This window comes from Bufo bufo, chromosome 2, assembly GCF_905171765.1.
Source record: "Bufo bufo chromosome 2, aBufBuf1.1, whole genome shotgun sequence".
In the NCBI taxonomy this organism is placed as follows: domain Eukaryota; kingdom Metazoa; phylum Chordata; class Amphibia; order Anura; family Bufonidae; genus Bufo; species Bufo bufo.
Genome location: NC_053390.1, coordinates 402,867,495 through 402,892,752, shown reverse-complemented (window position 1 = coordinate 402,892,752; position 25,258 = coordinate 402,867,495). Strand labels below are relative to the sequence as shown.

General features: G+C 42.8%; 1 protein-coding gene across 1 annotated transcript in view; it reads right to left on the bottom strand.

Moving 5' to 3' along the window:
- Nucleotides 1-218: 218 nt before the first annotated feature.
- Nucleotides 219-25,258, bottom strand: part of LOC120989272 (lysophosphatidic acid receptor 1-B-like) — a 160,567-nt gene continuing 135,527 nt past the window's right edge. The window contains 1 exon segment of the mRNA XM_040417264.1: nt 219-885. Within this exon segment, the coding sequence (XP_040273198.1) occupies nt 584-885 (302 nt within the window). The 3' untranslated portion in view covers nt 219-583.

Here is a 25,258-nt window from a genome sequence, read left to right as displayed (position 1 = left end):
TTGTCTAGAGGTTATGACAGGTGTTGTGCATTTCTTTAACGTCATACAAATGCCTCATCTAGAAAAAAAAAAAAAAAAAAGTACAAAATAAAAAAAATTATATATTTATAAAATAAAACATCATATAACAGAGAAAGACTACACACAACAAAAACTAGCACAATGCTTTTGTTTATATTAGAAAAATATCTATTTTCTTCCTTTTTTTTCCCTTTAAGGCAGTGCAGCTATAGAAATGTTAAACCACTCCAAAACAGCGTCCATCACAGGCATGCTGATGGGACTAAAATGTAGGCTTTTTTTCATGGATTATATCATTATTATTTTTTTTTTTTACTATTTGTTTTGTATTGAACTATTTTCTATGGAAAAGGCAGTTTAAAATTTCATAAACATGTTCTATATGGGTGAGCCGCTATTGTGCAGTATTAGACATTCATTTCAATAAGTTTGGAGTTAGCCTGTTGAGGAATAGTAAAATAATGTGTTCCTGTCCTTATGCTGGTTCTGCAGCATCCTGCAGTGACACACACACTCCAATATGGTCTACGTGGTCCTGACTTTCGACCTGCACTGTCCCAGTTCAAACAACAGAATGGTCATTGCTGTGCACACCAGCCAAAATGGTATGGTTAAGTGAGGATGCAGATCGGTCAGATCCCTCTTGGGGGCCATTTGTACTTTCTGTTCTTTGGCAACACAGGATCTGTTTGAATGTGGCACTCATTTCCTTGTCCCGGTAGGAGTAAATGATGGGATTCATAGCAGAGTTGAATTCAGCCAGTAGTAGGAAAAACTTCTCATAGTCCAGAATGTTGCACTGTGGACAACACACGTCAAGTAGTAACAGAACCAGGCCTGGGGTCCAACAAATAATGAAGGCTCCTGCAGGGGAAGAAGGATAGTAACAGTTAGTATATGCATATTATATAACGGTTTTTAGGGGACTAGAATATTTTTTTCCCATCCTCAGGATAGGTCATCAGAATCTGATTGGTGGAGGTGCGACTTCCAGCATCCTGCCGATCAGATGCTTGAAGAGACCCTGGTGAGCACCGTGGCCTCTGTCTAGACCAGTGACATTTATTGGCCATATGGCCTAGGCGCAGCTCAGTCCCATTCAAGTGAATGGACTGCAATACCAAGCTAAGCTGCTATACAATGAAGGCGCTACACCTGTACATGGGTTATGTTTAGTAATGCATGTCAGGTTCATTGAAGCAAACAAGGCTGACCAGCAATACCATGCACAGCATGCCAACAGGTGTGGCACTGTTTTTGGAAGAAAAAAGCCACATATTTCTCCTGTACAATCCCTTTAAAGAAAAACATGAAGCATGGAAACATGGGTCTCATTTACAAAACCTGGAGCAGAAAAAAGTATTATCCTTACAAATCAGATTTAAAAAAAATAAAAGTCAGAACACGGAAGTAATCTAGCTCAATGTATGCAACATTGTTTAACTAGATGTTTGGTCTTTCTGAGCTGTCTAAACTACACCACAAAAGGAAAAAAAAAATTACTCCGTTGTCACATGTTACGAAAACTGACCAAATGGGTACTGCCTGTGGAGTCTAAGGCAAACATTTTCTTTTTAAAGTGGTTATCCCACAAAAATATTTTTTATAGATAAATCCAGCCCATAATTCTAAACATTTTTGTATTTACAGTGGTACTTGAAAGTTTGTGAACCCTTCATAATTTTCTACATTACTGCATAAATTTGACCTAAAACAACATCAGATTTTCACACAGATTGTAAAAGTAGAAATCTTAGGATCAGCAGATAATTTGAAGGTAAAATTAGAGTCAGGTGTTTTCAGTCAATGGGATGACAATCAATCAGGTGGGAGTGGGTGCCCCGTTTTATTTAAAGGAAGAAGGATCTACCAAAGTCTGATCTTCGCAAAACGTTGGTGGAAGTGTATTATGGCACAAACAAATGAGATTTCTGAGGAACTCAGAAGAAGAGTTGTTAATGCTCATCAGGCTTGAAAAGATCACAAAACCACCTCTAAAGAGTTTGGACCCCACCAATCCACATGCAAGAAGAAAAAACAAGAACCCTCCCTTGTATTGGTCGACCAACAAAGACCACACCAAGAGCAAGTCATGTAATAGTCTGTGAGGTCACAAAGGAACCCAAGAGAATATCTAAGCAACTAAAGGCCTTTCTCATATTAGCCAATATTAATGTTTATGAGCCCACCACCACGGGACACTAAGCAACAATGGTGTGCACGACAATAATATTTTGTGGATGGTTTAGTCCAAAATAGAACATTTTGGTTTAAATGAGAAGTGTTATATGTTTGGAGAAACAGAGGGGTAGTATCATGGTTTGGGCTTGGTTTGCTGCATCTGGACCAAGATGGCTTTCCATCATTGATGGAACAATGTATTGAGTTATATCAGCAAATTCTAAAGGAAAATGTCAGGACATCTGTCCGTGAACAGAATCTCAAGAGAAATTGGTCATGAAGCAAGAGAACAACCCTAAGCACACAAGTTGTTCTACCAAAGAATGGTTAAAGAAGAATGAAATTAAAGTTTCGGAATGGCCAAGTCAAAGTCCTGACCTTAGTCCAATAGAAATGCGTTGGAAGGACCTGAATCAAGCAGTTCATTAGAGGAAATTGACATAAGAGTTAAAGCTGTTTAGTATGGAGGAATGGGCTAAAATTCAAGCCTAGATACGGCACTAATCAACAACTACTGGAAATGTTTAGTTGCCGTTATTGCTGCACAAGGGGGTCACTCCAGATACTGAAATTAAAGATTCACATAATTCATTCACATGACCATGTTTTTGACTCATTTGATTTGGTTTTCTTTAACTACTTTTAGGACCTGTGTGAAAATCTGATGTAGGTTTAGGTCAAATGTAAGAAGAAATTTAGAAAATTATGAAGGGTTCACAAATTTTCAAGCAATGCTGTACACTTCTTTGAAAAAAAAAAAAAGTGGTATCGCCAGATATTCCAGGAATACTAGTATAGTGCAACCTTCTTTTTCTATTGAAAAGCCTTTCTGTGCTCACCTCAGTAAAGGTACCAAGTGGACACACATGCTCAGTCATGTTTGAGCTAGTGTAGAGCTAAGCAAGCTTCGGGTGCTTCGTCTAAAGTCGCTTCGTTCAAAACTTCAGAATAATACTGTACGGAGATTTGTCTCCGTACAGTATTAGAATGTATGGGCTCCGATTAGCCGAAGTTAGTTATTCACGATGTCGTTGAATAACTTCGGTAGTTGATTTTTAAAGTGGAAAACCACTTTAAAACTTGAAACCGAACTTGGCTTTAGTTCCGAGGTACTAGACGGAAAGTCCAACTAGTCAGTGGAGGTCCGACTCCGAGAACCACGACCGATCAGCTGTTTAAAAGGCTGCGGTGTTCCGGTGAGTACTACGGCCTCTTCCTAGGACAGTGACATCTTGTTCATTCATTACATGGCCTATATGCCTCTCCGTCCCATTCAACTGAATGGGCTTGGGTTGCAATACCAAGCACAGATACAATGTACAATGCTGTGAGGAGGTTACGGTGCTTACAGTGCGGCCACTTCAAACAGCTTATTGGCTGGCGGTGTTGGGGGTCGAACCCTCACTGATCAGGAACTGATTACCTATCCTAAGGATATGCCATCAATATCGAAAATTTGGAAAACCCCTTTAAACAGGGAGAAGACTTACTTTCCTGATTGTTTAATAAAGTAGCAATGAAAGATATTCAAATGGGTAAACAACACTGAGGAACGGTGCTTCACACATGGATTTTATCTTTGGTATTTCTGGAATGCTTGTGCCCAGTACCAACCCTCAAGGTCCATCCTGGATAGGCATAATACAATATGCAAGTTTGACCCAGCTATATATTTGCATACACTATGTCTAGAAACTTTCTAGTTATATTTCACACACAAAAAAACTTTCAGTTTTACATACGAGACCAGTTAACGAAAGAGCATAAATAGCTATTCTTAAAAAAAACTAAAAAACTAAAGCAAAATTACACAAATGCTGCTTCCTAACAACAATCAAATGTAGCTGCGTTTGTCTGTCAAACATTTCCCCTCAAGCAACCCTATTTTTATCAGATAATTAAGTAAAACTAGAGGAGCGTGAGATTCACATTAGGGTGAAAAAGTTCAATTAAACAAAACCAAGGAACATGGTGTGCTACTCAATGAAAGATCCTCAAAAGCACAGTGAACATTTTAATATTCCCCCAACAGCCATGGTAAAACTGGAAAAACCCTCCTGAAAATGTCCCTTTTTTATTATAGATTTTGTGGTCCACAATGCAGGGGCTCTGTTTGTGTGCATGCCATTTTGTATGCAGACCCATCGACTTGAATAGGTCTGCGATTCGCAAGAGATGGTCCGCACCGCAAAAAAAATAGGATATGTTCTATTTGTTTACGGTGCGGAGACACAGACCGAAATCCCACGTTTCCAATACGTGCCTCACCTCCGCTCCGTACCTTGAGGATTGCGGACCCATTCAAGTCAATGGGTCCGCATCCATGATACGGAGTGCACACGGCCGATGCCCGTATACTGCTTACCCGCTGTTTGCGGTCAGCAATATGGGCATAGGGCAGACACGCCCGTGTACATGAGCCCTAATAAGTCACAGAGGATTGATGGGCAAGTGCTTATCTTCTCACCCCTTTCCTGGAAAAAAAGATCAGCCATATGTGAAGTATGTATGCTCTCTGATGGAGAGGGAATGATAACATACACATAAGTCTATTTCACTCCCCCAAGCTCAGGTACAGTTATTATAGGGAGAGAGGATCTGTTTATCTCTTCCTGCAGCCTGTCATCATGGTCCCCTCCTCCACACTGGCTGAGATGACAGACAGCTGTAGGGGGGACAGCTCTTATTACCCTTAATATCTCTAGATATGTGACTTGGTCTTGTCTAAAAGATAACAATCTAAGCTTTAGACCCAAAAAAGGATCACTGTGTTATCCACAAAAAAAAGCCAGAGATATAGCCTTTAGGCTAGATTCATACGTCCGTATGTGTTTTACGGTCCGCAAATTGCAGATCCGCAAAAGAAAAAAACGGAAGATGTTCTGTAAGGCAAACTTTTTTTGCGGATCCATTGTAACAGTGCCTGTCCTTGTCCACAAAACGGACTAGAATAGGACATATTCTTTTTTTAAATTTTTTTTCGGGGGGGGGGGGGGTTAAGGAACAGACATACGGATGCAGATAGCATTTTTTGCAGACCCATTGAAATTAATGGGTTCTCATCCAATCTGCTAAAAAAACAGAACGGACACAAAATACGTTTGTGTGAATGTAGCCTTAGAATAAGGTCAGGGCTGAGTGCTGCAGGTTTAAGCAGCTCACACTGGGAGCCATTTCTAAGTGCCGTAACTCTGATTTTATAGCAGCAAGCACTAAGCTCCTGGTCTTGTTTTAAAGTTTAGATTGCCATCTGAGACCAAGAAAGAGCCCTCTGAAGCGGGCCCCCTCTCTGCAGCCATACAGCGTTAAAATCAGTATTGTACTTGACTGTCTGAACACATACTGTGTTTGGGATGAACAGTGTGCAAGTGTGTGTTTGGAATATTCCCAACATAGGGGCAATATTCTGGCAGAACAGACGAGACACTCCTACAAAATGCTACCAACAGGTGAAAACTATATGTATTTTATATACTGTTCTCACTAAAAAGGTAGCTGTATAAATATGTATGTAGTGAGCTAGAGGCGGCCGCATAGATATGGAATTTGATACTTGCATTTAGGGAGTTACTATCTTGCCAATGTTTGTGAAGAGGCACACTACAAGCAATACTGTTCATTTCAGGTACCCTTCTGGTAGTCTTCAGCTCACTGTTTTGATCCTGTCAAAAGTCTTAGGATCTCTATAGTGATGGGAGGTGCAGATTGAGCATCCTTTCGGCCCCATAGTAAAGGTCTGGCAATTTGGTAATAGCATGGTAAAGTCTGAAACACCAATTGGTTGCTTTCTTTTCTGAACTCACTAAATTGAGATGGGCAGAGGAATATTTAAAAGGCTCTGGGTTGCAGAAATGTGCAGCTGGTCACAATGGCAATGCCTTTTAACCGAATGTGTTAATAATCTTCTCACATAGCACTCTCTGGTCTATGTACCCTTGCCACATACAGTACAGACCAAAAGTTTGGACACACCTTCTCATTCAAAGAGTTTTCTTTATTTTCATGACTATGAAAATTGTAGATTCACACTGAAGGCATCAAAACTTTGAATTAACACATGTGGAATTATATACATAAACAAGTGTGAAACAACTGAAAATATGTCATATTCTAGGTTCTTCAAAGTAGCCACCTTTTGCTTTGATTACTGCTTTGCACACTCTTGGCATTCTCTTGATGAGCTTCAAGAGGTAGTCCCCTGAAAAGGTTTTTACTTCACAGGTGTGCCCTGTCAGGTTTAATAAGTGTGATTTCTTGCCTTATAAATGGGGTTGGGACAATCAGTTGCGTTGAGGAGAAGTCAGGTGGATACACAGCTGATAGTCCTACTGAATAGACTGTTAGCTGCTTTTTTCTTGCCATAATACAAATTCTAACAGTCTATTCAGTAGGACTATCAGCTGTGTACACCTGACTTCTCCTCAACGCAACTGATGGTCCCAACCCCATTTATAAGGCAAGAAATCCCACTTATTAAACCTGACAGGGCACACCTGTGAAGTGAAAACCTTTTCAGGGGACTACCTCTTGAAGCTCATCAAGAGAATGCCAAGAGTGTGCAAAGCAGTAATCAAAGCAAAAGGTGGCTACTTTGAAGAACCTAGAATATGACATATTTTCAGTTGTTTCACACTTGTTTGTTATGTATATAATTCCACATGTGTTAATTCATAGTTTTGATGGCTTCATAGTCATGAAAATAAAGAAAACTCTTTGAATGAGAAGGTGTGTCCAAACTTTTGGTCTGTACTGTATATGTGCATTCAGAAAACCAAGCTTTGGTCACATCAACACTGCACAGTACTTCTCTATAATGTCCTAAAAGGTACTGCTGCAGTTATATAATGGCCATAAATAGTACTAGTACTCAGGTGCATACACGGCAACTTATTCTAAAAAATTACCTGAAAGCTTTAAAAATAATTGCCATATATTACTAAATATTAAGTTAATAAGGAGTCAGAGCTTGATCGCTATGGTTGTTCTTACATATACCGTATTTTTCGCCCTATAAGACGCACCTAGGTTTTTGGGGAGGAAAATAAGAAAAAAAATTTTTTAACCAAAAGGTGTGCTTTTGCTTGGATTGTAACTAATGGTGGTGGATGGCACTATTACTGGGGATCTGTGAAGGACACTGTTATGGGGGGATCCGGGGATGGCACTGTTATGGGGGGATCCGGGGATGACGCACTGTTATGGGGGGGATCTGGGGATGACGCACTGTTATGGGGGGGATCTGTGGATGACGCACTGCTGTGGGGGGGGATCTGTGGATGACGCACTGTTATGGGGGGGGGATCTGTGACAGACACTGTTATGGGGGGGATCTGTGACAGAAACTGTTACGGGGATCTGTGGGTGGCACTGTTATGGGGGGATCTGTGGGAGGCACTGTTATGGGGGGATCTGTGGGAGGCACTTATGGGGGGGATCTGTGGATGGCACTTATGGGGGGATCTGTGGATGGCACTGTTATGGGGGGATCTGTGGATGGCACTGTTATGGGGGGATCTGTGGATGGCACTTATGGGGGATCTGTGGATGGCACTGTTATGGGGGATCTGTGGATGGCACTGTTATGGGGGATCTGTGGATGGCACTGTTATGGGGGATCTGTGGATGGCACTGTTATGGGGGATCTGTGGATGGCACTGTTATGGGGGATCTGTGGATGGCACTGTTATGGGGGATCTGTGGATGGTACTGTTATATATTTGCTATCCAAAGACCCCCGACCCCATAACAGTGCCATCCACAGACCCCCCCGCCCATAACAGTGCCATCCACAGACCCCCCCAGCCCATAACAGTGCCATCCACAGATGTCCCCCATAAAACTGTCATCCACAGATTCCCCCCCCCCCCACCGCTCCAGTATACAAATATAAAATGTCTCATTCAATTAAAAGTGATTAAACATGCCCCCTCACTCCTAATATTACCGTACACCCTAACAGCTTCATTCATAAAGTAGGCGGCGTAGGCACGTGACATCAGGGAGTTATGCTGCCGCCCGCCCAGCCTGCCTGCATTCTACAGAAGCTGTTAGGGTGTACGGTAATATTAAAAGTGGGGGGGCATGTTTAATCACTTTTAATTGAATGAGACATTTTATATTTGTATAGTGCAGCACTAAAGCGGCAACTGCACCGGCCCCGCTGCAATTGCCGGCCCCCAGCTCCTCCTCCCAGTCCCTCTCCGCTCGCTCATACATCGCAGCCTGCGATGTAAAAATGTCAACATTCGCCCCTTAAGACGCAGGGGCATTTCCCCTGGGGGGAAAAAGTGCGTCTTACAGGGCGAAAAATACGGTAAATATGGTTGTTAAGGTTAGAGCAGGGATGCCCAACCTGCGGCCCTCAGCTGTTGCAAAACTTCGACTCCCAACATGCCTTGATGGCAATAGGCTATCCAGGCATGCCCTTAGTCACAGTTTTGCAAGAGCTGGAGGGCCGCGGGTTGGGTGTCTCTGGGTTAGAGGCTTTCATAAGCCAATTCAAAGGTAAAAACAAATATGTCTGCACTTCTTGCACCTTCTGCCTAAATGGCCACAACTGCATAATAGGAATAGAAATCAGTTTAAATGAGGCAAAGATACAGATTGTAGACACAATCGCTAGGTTATCATAATAATAGGATATCCATATTATGATTGTATGAACAGCCTTGAAATTCTCCTTAACACGCTCACACTCTGATAATACTGACACGTATATCAGGGCTTTACATTCCTTTGGATTTTATCTGTATGATCCTATTGTTTCCCACACTTATCTCCCTACATATTTTTCAAAAGTCCCTGTTTATCCTAGGAGTAGGAGCTGATAACCATCCTCTGGCAGTTACCAAATATCAATGGCTGACCTTACACATCTGTCACAAGCGTATACATTGATTTTTGGTCTGGTTTTAGCAGATAAGGGTACTTCAATGTAAGGTTATCAAATCTATCACGTCATCATGGCACTTGTTTAATAGATTTACCGATGAAGCTATGTAGTAAAACCTGGATTAGTCCAATACTAAAAACATAACTTTTGCTGACATTTTTACTGAAAGATTCCTTAGTGAATCTTGCACTCATCTGTAATGCCCCCTCTAATGTATGATAGTATTCAGCACATTCATCAGTCACTTTCTTGCAGTGCACAACTAAGCACGTACGTATAGTGCAAGTTTTAAACCGAGAGCTGCAAGGACAAGGTGGGGTACTCTGAGAAGTAAGAAAATACAGACAGGGCCGTCTTTAATATTGATTGGACCCTGGGCAAAAAATTTACTTGGGGCCCCCTGGATCCCGCCTTCCCACACCCTAGCATGCAATCGCGCCCTCCACCACAACACACAAAAAAAAAATCCACACACCTGGTAGAGTACAGTGATTGACTGTAAATACTTCCAGTTCTGAAGACTCCAGCGGCTCAGGATCAGTGCTCTGGGCAGCTGGGCTCAGGGCTGGAAGTGGGCACCTCTCTGCAGGAAGGAGACCGGGGCTCGGCTCACCCTAGCGTTATAGTGCACCCCACAGTATGCAGTATAGCACCCTATAGTATACAGCACCCCACAGTATGCAGTATAGCACCCTATAGTATACAGCACCCCACAGTATGCAGTATAGCACCCTATAGTATACAGCACCCCACAGTATGTAGTATAGCTCCCTATAGTATACAGCACCCCACAGTATGTAGTATAGCTCTCTATAGTATACAGCACCCACAGTATGCAGTATAGCACCCTATAGTATACAGCAACCCACAGTATGCAGTATAGCACCCTATAGTATACAGCACCCCACAGTATGCAGTATAGCACCCTATAGTATACAGCACCCCACAGTATGCAGTATAGCACCCTATAGTATACAGCACCCCACAGTATGCAGCATAGCACCCTATAGTGTACAGCACCCCACACTATACAGTATACAGCACCCCACAGTATATAGTAGAGCAGTATAGCACCCCACAGTATACAGTAGAGCAGTATAGCACACCGCAGTATACAGCACCCCACAGTATACAGCACCCCATACTATATAGTATACAGCACCTCACAGTATACAGTAGAGCAGTATAGCACCCCACACTATACAGCCCCCCACAGTATACAGTAAAGCAGTACAGCACCCCACAGAATACAGCATCCCACAGTATACAGCCCCCCACAGTATACAGCCCCCCACAGTATACAGTAGAGCAGTATAGCACCCCATAGTATACAGTAGAGCAGTATAGCACACCACAATATACAGAACCCCACCGTATACAGCACCCCACAGTATACAGCACCCCACAATATACAGTAGCTTACAGTATATTAGTATAATAGCCCCTGTCACCTTTTCCTGATGTAATCTTCACAAAAAAAGCTCCACAGTTAAAGAGGACCTTTCATCGATTATTACACTATGAACTAACTATACAGACATGTAGAGCGGCGCCCGGGGATCTCACTGCACTTACTATTATCCCTGGGCGCCGCTCCGTTCTCCTGCTATGTCCTCCGGTATCTCAGTTCCCTAAGTTATGGTAGGCGGAGTCTGCCCTTGTTCTTCTGTAGCGCTGGCCAATCGCATTGCCGAGCTCACAGCCTGGGAGAAAATAACCTCCCAGGCTGTAAGCTCTGCGCTGCGATTGGCCAGCGCTAGAGCAGAGCAAGGGCAGACTCCGCCTACCATAACTTAGTGACTGGAATCTCCGCCTACTATAACTTAGTGAGCGGAGATACCGGAGGGCATAGCGGCAGAACAGAGTGGCGCCCAGGGATAATAGTAAGTGCAGTGAGATCCCCGGGCGCCGCTCTACATGTCTGTATAGTTAGTTCATAGTGTAATAATCGGTTAAAGGTCCTCTTTAAGGCAAACTTCTCCTGCAGCAACACTACTAGAAAGGACCTTTGATTACCTCATAGCCATGTGACTAGTAATATTGCTAGGTCACATGGTGATGATGTCATCTAAGGTCCTTTCTCCTAAGAGAATCCCAGCTCTCACAGTTCGCTGCCTGGAGTGCCGGCAGGCAGGCATGGCATGGCAGCACCCCCCTGTGTAGCTGACAGCCTGACACCCGGGGCAGTGGCCAGCAGGGCTCAAGAGGCAGCTGCCTTGGGCCCCCCAGGAGCAACTGGGCCCGGGGCAGCTGCCCCTTTTGCCCCTTGTTAAAGACGGCCCTGAATACAGATAGACATGTATAGAGGCAGGAAAACATCCTTCAATGAAATAAATATATATGAAATAAAGACTGCTATTTGCAGTAAACTACATTTTTAAACTACACTCTAAATTATAAATGCTGACCCACTGGTGATGTGCTAATCACTGAGAATAGTTCTAGCTTTGAAACCCCCAAAGAATAAATGAATATACAAACAAAAAACACATGCGGTGAAACTCAAGAAAACTATAAAAGGTTTCGTTCACAGTTGAGTTGGTAATCTGGAAGCCTGATCGGGCTATTAGAGTTCACCGTACACTGCATTTCTGGACACAACGGTCTATTGCTGGAATCCCATTGACTATAATGTTGTCCGGCGTAAACATTGGGTTTTGGATGGACTTTGCTGCTGGACTACCAATGCAACTGTGAACGAAGCCGAAGTCTGCCCATACATGATGCAATCCTGCAGCAGGATCCACATGCAGATCACTACTAATTGCCGACCGTCACCTGTACCTGCCATTTGTTTCAAGTACAAGTGCAGCCTTGTAATTGGTAGTGATCCACAGGCGGATCCTGCCGGGCTGTATCACCTACAGGCAGCCTTAAGGGTGTATTAGACACCCTGATCACACAGACGACTGTTGGGAGAGAAACGTTTCCTCCCGGCATTAGCCTGCTCGCTTGCTGAGGAGACCGCCGTTATTACATGCAGCAATCTCCTCAGCAACATAGGGAGGAGTGATCGCTATGCCATCGCTCGTCCCCATAGCGTCTGGTTGTTTGCCAGTGGCAGATCATAATAAGACACCACGATCTGCCGCCGGCAAATCCTGATATTTCAGCATGCTGAAAGATCTGAATTGCACGATAAACGAGCAAACGACAGCAGTATTACACCGCAAGATGATTGTTAAGGAGCGTTCGTGCGAACGTTCATTAGCGACGATCGGGCAAAAAATCTGCCCATCTAATACACCCTTTAGTATCAAGCCATAACTAGACTTTTTGTAGCACTTATTATTTGATACAGATTATAACTGCAGTTCAAAGCAGTAAATTGACATGTATGCATTTTTCCGCACTAGTGATGTCACTCAACAGTTAAAATCAATTAAAAGTGGTGCAAAAAGTCTAGGTGTAGCAACAGCTTAAGAGTGTTTCCATATTTGAAGGGGTTCTCCAGGCATTTTAGGTAATCAGTCTTTTGTACTATCCTGGTAGTTAGTACTTATTGGCCAATCGCTCCACCATGGCCGCCGTCTTGGCTGCACTCACACAGGCTGCAGGAACTTCCGCACAGGTCTTCAATGGATGTGCGCCCTTTTTGTTTAGCTGCATTTACTATTATGTCCGTATGTCCACCAGCAGGAGCGTGGCTTATTGTAAGCCATTCCCCCAAATTAATGCCCAGGATCAGAGAAAACTCCAATCCTCGATGTTTAACCATTTTACCAAATGCAGTGCTGACAAAAGAAGGGGCATCTCATGTACCCCAGCACTGCAATGGCTGGGCCTGACAGCTTGGTACAAGCAGTTTGGGGTCTAACCAAGGTCCACAGGGCTGTCCATTATTAGGGCCTATATGTGCAATTTGCATGTACAATGTTATATAGATATGACATAAGATTGTACTAAATAAAAATGGCTGCACTGCAAATATTAATGCATAATGAGGTGTATGATAGATGCAATGCCATGTTTTCACCAAAAAAAAAAAGTCACCTGAAGTAACTGTTCTGTCTTCTGCAAGCCTGAATTTGGCAGGAATGAAAACCAGATCCAGCAGCAAAGAGCACTTAAATGTGAAGTATGTAAAAGTCATGGCTTTGCTTTCTTTTCAAACAAGGTCAGGCAATTTAGACAGAAAAGCACTAAATAAAAATGGTCTTAAAGACATTTTTGTTTTTGTGCTGATTTTCTGGAGAAACGTGTGACATAATCCAGAACGTGTACGAAGATGGTCAGTACTTGTTTTGCATTAGTCTCACAGTCTAAAGATTTGTGTGTTTATCTGGGCATGCTAATCACATCTAAAATATGTTGGCTCATGCTCAGAGTACTTAGAGTAGATGTGAAAGAATCAGTACGTTCTACAGTGTAGACCAGGATACATTACACGAACCAATGGAAATAGGCCCATCTGGCATTTACACCAGTAAGGGTTTGAGTCGGTTATGACAAATATTTAAAGGGTCACTAACTTTTCAAAAACCTTTTGATATGTCATAGAGAGATATCGAAAGTTTAGATTGGTCGGGGTCTGAGTGCTGAGACCTCCACCCATTCCTAGAACGAGGCATTGTGCAATCTCTGTCCTCGCTGCATGAGATGGGTCCATAGAAGTCAATGGACCTGTCTTGATTCAGTCCTCAGCAACGAGGAGAAAGAGCGCTATATGAGGGCGCTTTTCTCGCCTTGTTCTAGGGAATCGGTGAGTGCTTCAGTGCCCATACTCCCCCGAATCTAAACTTTTGATATGTCTCTATGATATAGCAAAAGTTCTTTAAAAAGTTAGTGACCCTTTAAAGATTTGGCACAACATACACAAACCATTATTGGTATAAGTGCCAAACGGGCCTACTTCTATTGGTTCATGTGATCGTTTCACTAACATCTACTCTAAGTCCTCTAAGCATGAGCCAACATATTTTAGATGTGATTAGCATGCCCAGATAAACTCACAAATGACAAAATCAAAAGTTTTTTTTAAAACGTTAGTGACCCTTAAAAAGTTCATGATGTACTTAGCCTTTTTAAATAACTAGATTTACTAGATGAAGCTGTCACCATCAATTCACTAAGAACGTGATTGAGCACGCAGGAGCAAAATACATCTAGATTTTATACACTGGACAGCATAACTTTAGTAATAGTAGGATTTAAATTAAAATAAAAAGGTAAAGCTCATCCACACTTATGTCATCATGGCTTCAGTTTAGATTGGAAACCACAATACACTGTCACATCTGTTGCTTGGTCCAGCGGGTTTTTGTCCGACCGAAACCCAGACTCTATTATAGTCAATGGAGCTGGCAGGCATTCCGGTAACATCCTGCAATAACAAGGACTCAGAGACCTCCGGCAGGCTGTTCTCTGCTGGAACAGTCTTCCTCTTGCGGAAGGCACACGGGCGGCATCCGTGTTTTGCGGACAGCAAAATACGGCATGTTCCTGTGAACAAGCTCTCAAGTAGTAGATGTGTGTTCACTAATATCTCGAATGGACATCACCTGGAAGCCTTTAGATTCTTAAGCTACCTGGTTCTTCAGAGTAGGTCAGCATTCTATTAAAGGGGGTTGTCTGGTTGTACCCTGAAGTTCAGCTGGTCAACTGTTGTCACCAGGGAAAGTGACTGTTAAGCCTTCATCTGCTCTGCAGCAATGCAAAGGAAAATGGACCTAGTAGTGGCAGTAGGCCTCCACTGTATTTCACAGAGAAGGGGGTGATCAGCAGAACAATTATTCTTTGCATCCATTAGGGAAAATGGAAAATGTTGTACAAAACATACAACCTTTTTACAAACCCCTCCCGACATGTCTGTTTTAGCAAGTACCTGCTTTTAACATGTAACAACATTTCTGGGACGTCTATTCTCATTAATATAGGATTCCTATAGTATTCCTGCTAGAAGTTATGAAATAATCACTAGCAGTTTCCAATGACGGTCCAGATGAGTGTTACCAGTTGGGGGCTGTACCCTTGCACAGCTTGACACTATCCAATTAGTGCTGCCAGTGTCTGACTGTATAGGAACAACCCCAACTCCTAATACCCATCTGGACCTTCATTGCAAAGGGTTAGCACAACATACAGTCATACGTAAATAGATGGTCTGGGGACTTCAAGTAGTTACTAAGCCAGACATGTCAGGAGAGGTGACAGGTCCTCTTTAAGCCTTTGGATTTTCACAATACTGTCCATCACTAGTATTGATGACATAATACCTTACTGATGTAGGCGATTGGCTATTTAATGATAACGTATTAAAAATATGTTATCTTCAGATCAGCGGCAGTACCACAGGTTGGGCTTTCCTATAACCAGCAGTTGCTATAACGGTTTTAGAAATGCATGGTGACACTAAAACCTATTAGTTCTTATGTGCAGCAACACAAGTTTATTTTTGTCGTTCTAAACACTGTGGCCCTGATTTATCATACCTTCACACCAGAATTCTGGCATCAAAAAGTCACAAAATAGGGCTTTTGCGACTTTTTCGCACTCGCTGGCGCAAAATGTAAGCGTTTGCGCAGAATTTAGCGACTTTTTGCATTTTTACAACACTCACTCCAGTTTTGTAATGTGGGTGGACAAGTGGGTGTGGTTACCTATGTTAATGAGTTTCACTCTAGATTCATCATGGTGACTTTTTTGAAAAGTCGCAAAAAAGTCACAGTCACAATCTCACTCCAGGAGGAGGGTGGAGTAGGAAAACTGGAGGAGCTTCTCTAGACAGAAGTGTTAGGTTTAAGGCCGAGTTCACACGAACGTGTGTGACCCGTGCCCGTGCTGTGGGCCGCAATGGACGATCGCCGGCCGTAGGTCAGCCGAATCGGATCGCGGACCCATTCACTTCAATGGGTCCACGATCCGCCCGTTCCGCAAAAAGATAGGACATGTTCTATCTGTTTGCGGAACGTAGGTACGGGACGCAACCCCACGGAAGCACTCCGTAGTGGTTCCGAGGGGTCCCGTTACGTGCGGCCGTTCCGCAATTCCGGACCCATTGAAGTGAATGGGTCCGCATCCGTGATGCGGAATGCACACGGAACTGTGGCCGTGTATTGCGGCCCGCAATTTGCGGGCCGCAATACGGCCACGGATCACACACGTTGGTGTGAACTAGGCCTAAGGACAAGCCAAATTTATCAAACAACTATGTGACATTTGATAAATGTGGCATAAAGTACTCCAACGCAGACTCAAGCAAAACAGACTTCGAATGTAGGATAAATTTCCCCCTGTATGTCCATAAGCGGCCATCACTCACTAGCCTGGGATAATATGTGGATGACGCAATGCAATAGCAGCTGATGGAAACTGGGAATAACTTGGACAGGAAAGCAGTTCCTTCCTGCACTGAGCAATTATTTCCAGAGCTGTAATGAGGCTATAGCCAACAATATCATCATTGCTGCACAGAACGCCTTACATTTTGACAGAGAGGCCAATAACTTCATTTCAATAACTAAACATATGTCACTTACAGAAGGTGTTCCCCAGCAATGGTTTATGGCAGAGGCTACCAAGAGCTTACCTTCATCGACCGGTTAAAAAACATTGTGGTGGCAAAAACTTTTAAAGAAACTTCCAATTTTGAACCCCAAATAACAAAGCTCCAAAGATAAATAAAAAAAAGACTATATAACATGTTAAAGAACTTAGAGAGTCATAGTGTTTTACTCTCCACTCATATCCAACGTTAAATCCAGGATTCTGCTTGACACATCTAAGCTGTAATCTGCAATTTGTTAGGCCAGTGGGTGTAGAACCACTATGTCAACCATCCCAGGGCATTATCCGGTCAGTCCTGTGGTATTTACCCTTTACGGTAAGCTGGTCTTCGATGCAGAGGAACCAGTAAGCTGCTACCTCCTGGAACAGTCTCTGTGTTACTGACAGCTGACCAGCGGGGAATAAATAAATCTTCTACAAGAGGACATGCTGTCTCCATCCATTTTTTTTCTTCTTTTATGCAGATCACTTGATCAATGTGGGGATACTTAATACTCCCCTGGAGACAAGCACCCATTGCCATTCAAACTAGGCGTGCTGTTCTCCACTCTTTTATTAAAGCTGACCAGCAGGGGTCAGAGATGCAGAGAAGTAAGGCAAAAATTGTAGTCAGTGACAGGCTGAGGTTAGGCAGGCAGAGTAAGAGCAATATAGTAAAAAGTCTGAGTTGAAGGTAGGCAGAAAAAGGTCAATACAGGGGTCAAGCACAAGTCAGGCAGTAAACGGGTAGAGTCGGACCATGGGCAGACACCAGAATATAGCACATCTTTGGAGGAACTTAGCAAGCTAAGTAACCTGTTGCTTAGGCACCCTCCCACAGGGAAGGCACCTTTAGTACCCCAGGCTAGAGAAGATTAGGGTTTGTGCTGGCGCTTTAAGAGCTGGAGGGGGCAAGTATGTACATGCCCTACAGGCAGAAGAGGAGAGGCCTTGCTGGAGGGACAATGCAAACCTGATAGCTGGACGTGTCGGGAGGAAGGCACTGGGAGCTAGCAACCGCCACTGTAACATCATTCTGCATCCTTTTAGGTGACATTCTGGGGGAGATTCAGAACCAATTAATATTTTTCTCAAATTACTATATTTTTTGGTCAGAGTGGTTGTCCTCGAGAGTGCACAGATCACTCAAGCTGGAACCTGGTGGTCTAGAAATCCTGCTACTCTGGTCATAGAAAAGTTGTCAGACTGACTAAATGTCCTGCACTTTAAAACTCCAAATCAGGAAGCAAAAACTGAGGTCACAGAGAATTCTGGAAACCTCTTGGAGTGGTCTGAATATACACCGAGGAGCCCTTGAGAGAGTACATAACTGTGGAAACTTCCAGCATAGTGTCCATAACAGAAGTCTTAGGAATCGTTAACTTGGTTGAGCAGTTCTGTTACAAGACAGAGTGAAAAATAAAAAATGCATCCAACAAATAAAAAATGAATTAAACACAGCCGTACACCATCAGTTTATGAACACTGAGTGACATAAGGGTCTGTGTCTGGAAGGAGACATGGCCTCTGGATGATAAGCTACCTTTGTAAGTGTCCACTTATGTATAGCTGGTGACTAGACAGGAGACATATGACATATCTAAAACACAGAAAAGGATGTTTTACTTAGGAAATGTACTAATTATCTGTAACCGGAAGTATCAGATTGTCAGTACTGGGACACAGTGCCATGACATTATAGGACCAAACTTATTTAAAGAGTATGCCTACCCAAATCTTAGAAATAGTCATGAAATCGGTAATTTAAAAGCTGTAGACAAAGTGTGTGTCCAGTTTTTTTTTTTATGCTTAAAGGGGTATTCTGGTAAGAGAAAGTTATTCCCTATTCACAGGATAGTTTACTGTTGGGAGCCATACCAATTACGAGAACCAGTGCCCCATACCAAGTGGAGCCCCTTGAAATGGATGGAGTGGGTGGTCAGAAATGTGGCGCGCATTTCTGACCAGCAGCTCTGTCAATTTCAGGGTGCACTATGGGGTACGGGGGCCCTGTTCTTGTTAGGTGTCCCAATCGAATGGTTATCTGTACACAAACATAGAAAAGGATTCTTTACGGTAAGAGCAGTGAGACTATGGAACTCTGCCTGAGAAGGTGGTGATGGTAAGTACAATACAGGAATTCAAGAGGGGCCTGGATGTATTTCTGGAGTGTAATAATATTACAGGCTATAGCTACTAGAGAGGGGTCGTTGATCCAGGGAGTTAGTCCGATTGCCTGATTGGAGTCGGGAAGGAATTTTTTATTCCCCTAAAGTGGAGAAAATTAGCTTCTACCTCACGTTTTGTTTTTTTTGCCTTCCTCTGGATCAACTTGCAGGATAACAGGCCGAACTGGATGGACAGATGTATTTTTTCGGCCTTATGTACTATGTTACTATGTTACTGTGGATAGGGGATAAATTCTCTAACTGTAATAACTCTTTAACCTTCCTGTTTTTTGCCTTTTCGTTTTTTGACTCCCTGCCCGATAACATTTTGAATTATAGATTATGAGAGCATGTTTTTTTGTGGGACAAGCTGTAATTTCTAATGACACCATTTACCATTCCATACTATGGAGAGGGATTAGAAAAAAAGAAAAATGCAATTACAACAATATTTTTTTTTTTTACTGGTTAGAATGGTTATTTTCACTTTTAAGATGGGGAAAGCATGTGATTAGAATTTTTATATTTTCAAAAACTTTTAGACTTTTTTCCACATATATTAAATCCCCTTAGGAGGCTTGAACATGCGATTATTAGATAGTTTGTCCCATAGACTGCAATAAATTACCATTGCAATCTAGGGGAGCTTCGTTATGTACCTATGGAGCCCAACCACAGATAGCTCTCCATAGGAACTATCGCTGTGGTAGCTTTGGTGGGACAAACTGCTACAACAATCGCCACACAAGGGATTCATTCCTGGGGAAAGCAGTCTCAGATTCCATGGCTATAACTGACCACGGCATCTAAGAGGTTAAATCGGCAATAATGCCGATTGCAGACGTTAGCTCCAGGTGTCTGCTATGCGGAGTGGGCACCATACTTCCGTCATACATGTAAAGGGGTTGTCCGGGACCACTATGGTTTTTAACACGCTCATGTATTTGCTTACCTCGTGTTCATCTTCCCCACAATTTTTTTCAATTCACCTCGGTACCGAACCCGACTTCGGATTCCTATTTTAAAATGTTTTTTAAATACGCAGATAGGAATACCAAAGTCATTCACCAAAGTCTCGCTCAACTTCGGTCGAGACAAGGTTTTGCTACATGGAACATTTTAATGCAGTACGGAAACAGCGTTACCGACAACGTTTTTTTTAAACTAATCAACTTCGGATCTACGATCCAAAGCTTGATTCGCTCAAGCCTAGTCACTGGTCACTTTAAAACAGCAACTGACTGCTACACAAAACTGCAATAACTGTAAAAATAAACTCAAATCTATGTGACCCAATACTGCGAGCAATAATAGAGTCTGTTTTGTGCGTCAAAGCACATATCTCACTAGGTTCCATCTATCATGGAGCACGGTAATCCCCGGAGCACGTCAATACCGTAAGACAGAGCCCTCTACTTCTTCCTCTACCATCCGTGATGTACATACCGCGGGGGACTTCTCGGCTTCATGCACTCAGTCTTTACATCGGGATTTCTTCTCGCCTGTAACTTTATATACAGCAAAGTTTCCAGATGGAGAGGGGGTTGACTAGAGCTTCCAGTACGCAGCGCTCATGAAAGGCTCTTTACAGAAGGATACGCCACGTTATTCAGGAAGAGGAACCTTCTGCATCAATGCAGCAAACACTTTCATTAGGTGCCAGTAATCCCCCCCCCCTCCTGATTGCCGTATTCTTAGATCATCTACACATATTCACTTTAAAGCTTTTATTCAGATCCAGTTCCAGAAACACTGCATAAAGCAAAATCTGTCTGCTGCTTGCTAGGTTTAAAGGGACATCACAGAGACAAGTCGCACTTTGAAGTATATACAGTACTCCAGTATCTAGCGCTCTGCAGTCATAGCAATGCAGGGGTCTGTTCCACATCTGAAAGGTGCTTTGTTCACATGCTTTAAACACATGTAGCCTCTGGGGGCGCCGTTTCCCCAACATTGTACAACACAGAAATGAAAGGTTTACCCTGCCAGCTGCATCATGTATATACCGTAGTAAATGTTAAACGGTCCTGGGGGCCAAAAGAGCCGCTTTTATTATGCTCTGCCAAATATAATAAGCATCTTTTAAATTCTTTAAGATTTCTTTTGAGAATGAAAGAATCAATCATATATGTTAGTCCTCGTGTCATCAGTTTTTGGTAGAGTCGACAATCAATGTTGTCACGATTACAGCCATTTCAGGGGTCATCATCCCCCATTTCCATTAACTAGGAATACTAGGAAAAGGTGGGTGACAGGGATTCTTTGAATACCTGAATTTGATTTAAGGGGGCTTGCCGACTTTTTTTTTTTATTATACTGTTGACCTATCCTCAGGATAGGTCATCAGTATCTAATCAGTGGGGGTCCAACACCCGGGACCCCCACCGATCAGCTGTTTGAGGAGACAGTAATACTTCTGTGAGAGCCATGGCCTCCTCACAGCTCACCAAGCACAGCGCTGTACATTGAATGGCGGCTATGCTTGTATCGTGCTCAGCACAATTCACTTGAATGGAACCGAGCTGCACCCAGGCCACGTTACTTCACTCGGCCTAGAGTAAGCTGTGGGAAGGTCACAGGTCTCACCACAGGCCCCTCAAACTCCCTAGAGTCGGACCCCCTACGGCTCAGATACTGATTAGCTATTTGTTTTATTTTTATAATAAACGCCAAATTACAAGCAAACATCGTATTAAAGCGATAGTCATAAACAAGAAAGAATTTCAGGCAGAGACTGTTTAATTAAAAGGGAGTTTTCATAGATAAGAAATTATTCCAGGACTATTAATGATTTGCTTTATACAAGGTACAGTCAGATAAGTTTGGAAACTGCATATAGCTATACCACTGCCTGGCTTGGCGCAGGCCAAAGGGAAGCCAGAAATTACGCAAAACAGCATAACTTGCAGGCCAGCTATACATATCTTCTAAGACATGCAATACACAGTAGTAGCAAAATAACGTAGAAAAAAAGCTGTTCCTTTAACAATAAAAATACAAATTTTCAGACAACTCCAGGCCATTATATCAGTGGGATGCAGCATTTCTATAGTGTAGATGATTGCAGTCCAAACATGGACTGTGTGAACTAGGTCTAATAGTCCTTCTTAGCAAATAAGAGCATCCAATGTACCAGATGTGGTCCTGGGACAGCTGCATTACTAAATCCAGTCCTGCTAATAATCTACCAACTAGTACATTTTTACCTATTTTTACATTTCACACAGCCTGAACGATGGATAAAAAAAATCGTTACACTCATTTGTCCCCATAGTTCGTTTGTTGTTGGTAGTAGATCCTTGTTTAGAAAGGGCAATGTGTGGCCAACAGTGATTTTGGTGTCGCATGACACATGCTATTAGGCATCGGCGGCACATTCACACGGACCAACTGTTTGAAATGAGTGATTGTACAAATGTTCGTTCCCAATAAATGGCCCTATTGTTGCCCAGAGTAAAAGGTCCCATACATCCGATGATCTATGACACTGATGTTGAGCAGTATTCTGCCTCCTCTGTAGAACTCAACCACAGTATAATCCACGTTTATGACATTCCAAAATTTTATCCGGCTACAAATATTAGACCAACAACTAACATGGCTTTTCCCCTGGCAACATGCATGTTTACTCAAGTAAAATCTGCGAAAAATGGGAAGGACAAAAATCACAACTTCCCTAACTCAATCCTGTCATCAGATCTCTCTTACAGTCCATTAGACAACCTAACGTGTAAGTAAGCAAGCCCTAAAGAGTTGGAAAAAATACTGCTGATCAAATGAGTGCTGAGCTGACAGCTGTCCACAAGGCTGTCCATAGACATTAGATAGTTGTCAACCATCAACTAGGTTTATCTTGGCCAAACATGTAAGTAAAGATGGCCATACACATTGGTCTAAAGTTGATCAAAACAGATGATTTCAACCAAAAGGTTAGTTTGTCGGATAAAATTTAACATCAATAATCATTTTAGCAGACCGATGACAGACCGTATTAAGAAAATTCGGCCATGTTTGGCCAAGATCTTTCATTCAAAGAAAGACTTCCTGTAGACAAAAGATCTTTCTTGGAAAGAACGTTCCCAAAGCGATCATTCGTCCACTGCTTGGTTTCATTAAACATTTACGGCCAGTTTGAAAACCAGTAACGGCCAATATGGACTAAATTATGTATGGCTGTATCTGTGAAATGATCGTACACCAGATGATTGTTTATTCAGCTGCTGTTCACCTATTATCCAACTTCTATCTAATGAGTATGGCCACCTTTAGAGGCCTTTTAAGCAGAGGTCAATGGCTGGCCAAAATGTGCGCACATGTGCAAATCATGCAAAATTATGCCTTGCATCATGCAGGGCAAGTGTTTAATATTAAGAACAGTACATTTACCTTTGGATTCCAAACTCAAGACCAAGGAATCTATTTTTCAGATAAGCATGTTTTCAGAAAAAATGCACCATAAATCAGTGCTCCTCAACTCTGGTCCTCAGTGCCCACCTGCTGGTCATGTTTTTAGGCTTTTCTTATTACGGAGCTTGGGGTAATAATTAGTGTCAGTACATCAGGACTTACCACAGGTATTCATTCTGTGGGATATTCTTAAATCATGACCAGCAGGTGGGCCTCGCTGACTGGAACTGAGGAACACTGCCATAAACAACAGTATCTGGTACATATTCTCAGAACTATGCATTTTGTCGCTGGTGTTACTCCTGGAAATGTATGAATGAATTGACAACTAGGTGTTACCGCTTCCCTTGTTAACAGAGTATGTTTCAGAATAAAGAAATGCAAAAGAGCTCTTAGCAAGCTTTGCCTTTGATGCCACCAGATATAAGGCAGCTATCCTATAAGTCAATGTTCGACCCTTTAAAAAGGCCTTGAAATATGACTTGGATATTAAAGGGTTTCTACCACTTCGTTTCACATAATTAGCTGTCAGACACTAGCGATCCGCTAGTGTCTGCTCTACCGAACCATCCTAATATAATAGCTTTTGGGGCAGCCGTTTCGCTAAAAAAAGAACTTATATTGATATGCTAATGAGCCTCTAGGTGCTATGGGGGCGTCATTAGCACCTAGAGGCTCCGTCTACCTTCATAAATAGCCACCGCCCAGCGCGTCCCTCCAGCCCGCCCATCTCCTCCGGAATGCGATCCTCCCTGTGAGCGTATGTATTCGGCGCATGCGCGGTGAATGTCTGACCTCTTCCCTGCTCAGACATCTCCACTGCGCCTGCGCCGATGACGTCATAGTGCTCCGAGGAACAGGCGCAGTGGAGATGTCTGAGCAGGAAAGCGGTCAGACATTCACCGCGCATGCGCCGAATACATACGCTCACAGGGAGGATCGCATTCCGGAGGAGATGGGCGGGCTGGAGGGACGCGCTGGGCGGCGGCAGTTTGTGAAGGTAGACCGAGCCTCTAGGTGCTAATGATGCCCCCATAGCACCTAGAGGCTCATTAGCATATCAATATAAGTTCTTTTTTTAGCGAAACGGCTGCCCCAAAAGCTATTATATTAGGATGGTTCGGTAGAGCAGACACTAGCGGATCGCTAGTGTCTGAAAGCTAATTATGTGAAAACGAAGTGGTAGAAACCGTTTAAGTAAGCCAGCACCTCATCTGCAGACAGGTGTTTCAGGGTGATTGCCCCACATTAGTGCAGAGCAGAGAGTACAATCATCCCAAAACAGCTATCTGCAGATGAGGTGCTGGCTTACTTAATATCAGAGTCATGTCTCAAGGCCTATTTAAAGGGTTGAACATTGACTTATAGGATAGCTGCCTTACATCTGGTGACATTAGAGGCAGGGCTCATTTGCATCCCTTTCTTCCCAGAATTCCAGAGGAGCATGAATGGCCTGTAAGTCTCCTCACGCCGATTAAGGTGCTCTCCCCAAGGAAAGATAGTACCCAGTTTCTGATTCATCAAGCTAAAATGCAAAAACATGTACTTTGCACAGTGTTCAGTCGGAGATAGGATATAACAGTGCCAAGAAATCATACTAGCTCATTGAACTGTCTTACGTCAGTCTTGGAAGTACTAAACAGATGCCGCCTGGTGCCTAATCCTAGCTTCTCCGATTAGCTTGCTTGGGTCATCTTATTCACCAGTACAATCATCCTCCCTGTCCTAATACTGCTATGGTGGTAGCAAAACAAAGGATGACTTCTGAATAGAAATCTTTCCCCCAGTGTATGAAAAGAAGGCTAGAAATGAATCTATAAGAACTATGTAATGCAGATCTATGAAAATTGTATTCTGATATTGATCACTTTTGTTCATTCTTATTACCACATTAGCAGTAATGATGGCTTAAAGAGAATTTATCAACAGTTTTTATGATACTAAACTGCTAACAGCACTACGCAGGGGATGGGGAGAGCAGGACAAACATACCTCTGAGGAGCTTTTATTATCAGGAGTAGTGTGAATATGAACTTTTATTCTGCAAGAGAACTAAACGTAGAGCTTCACTGTGTTTTGAGCTGCTTCATGGTCCCTCCCCTTT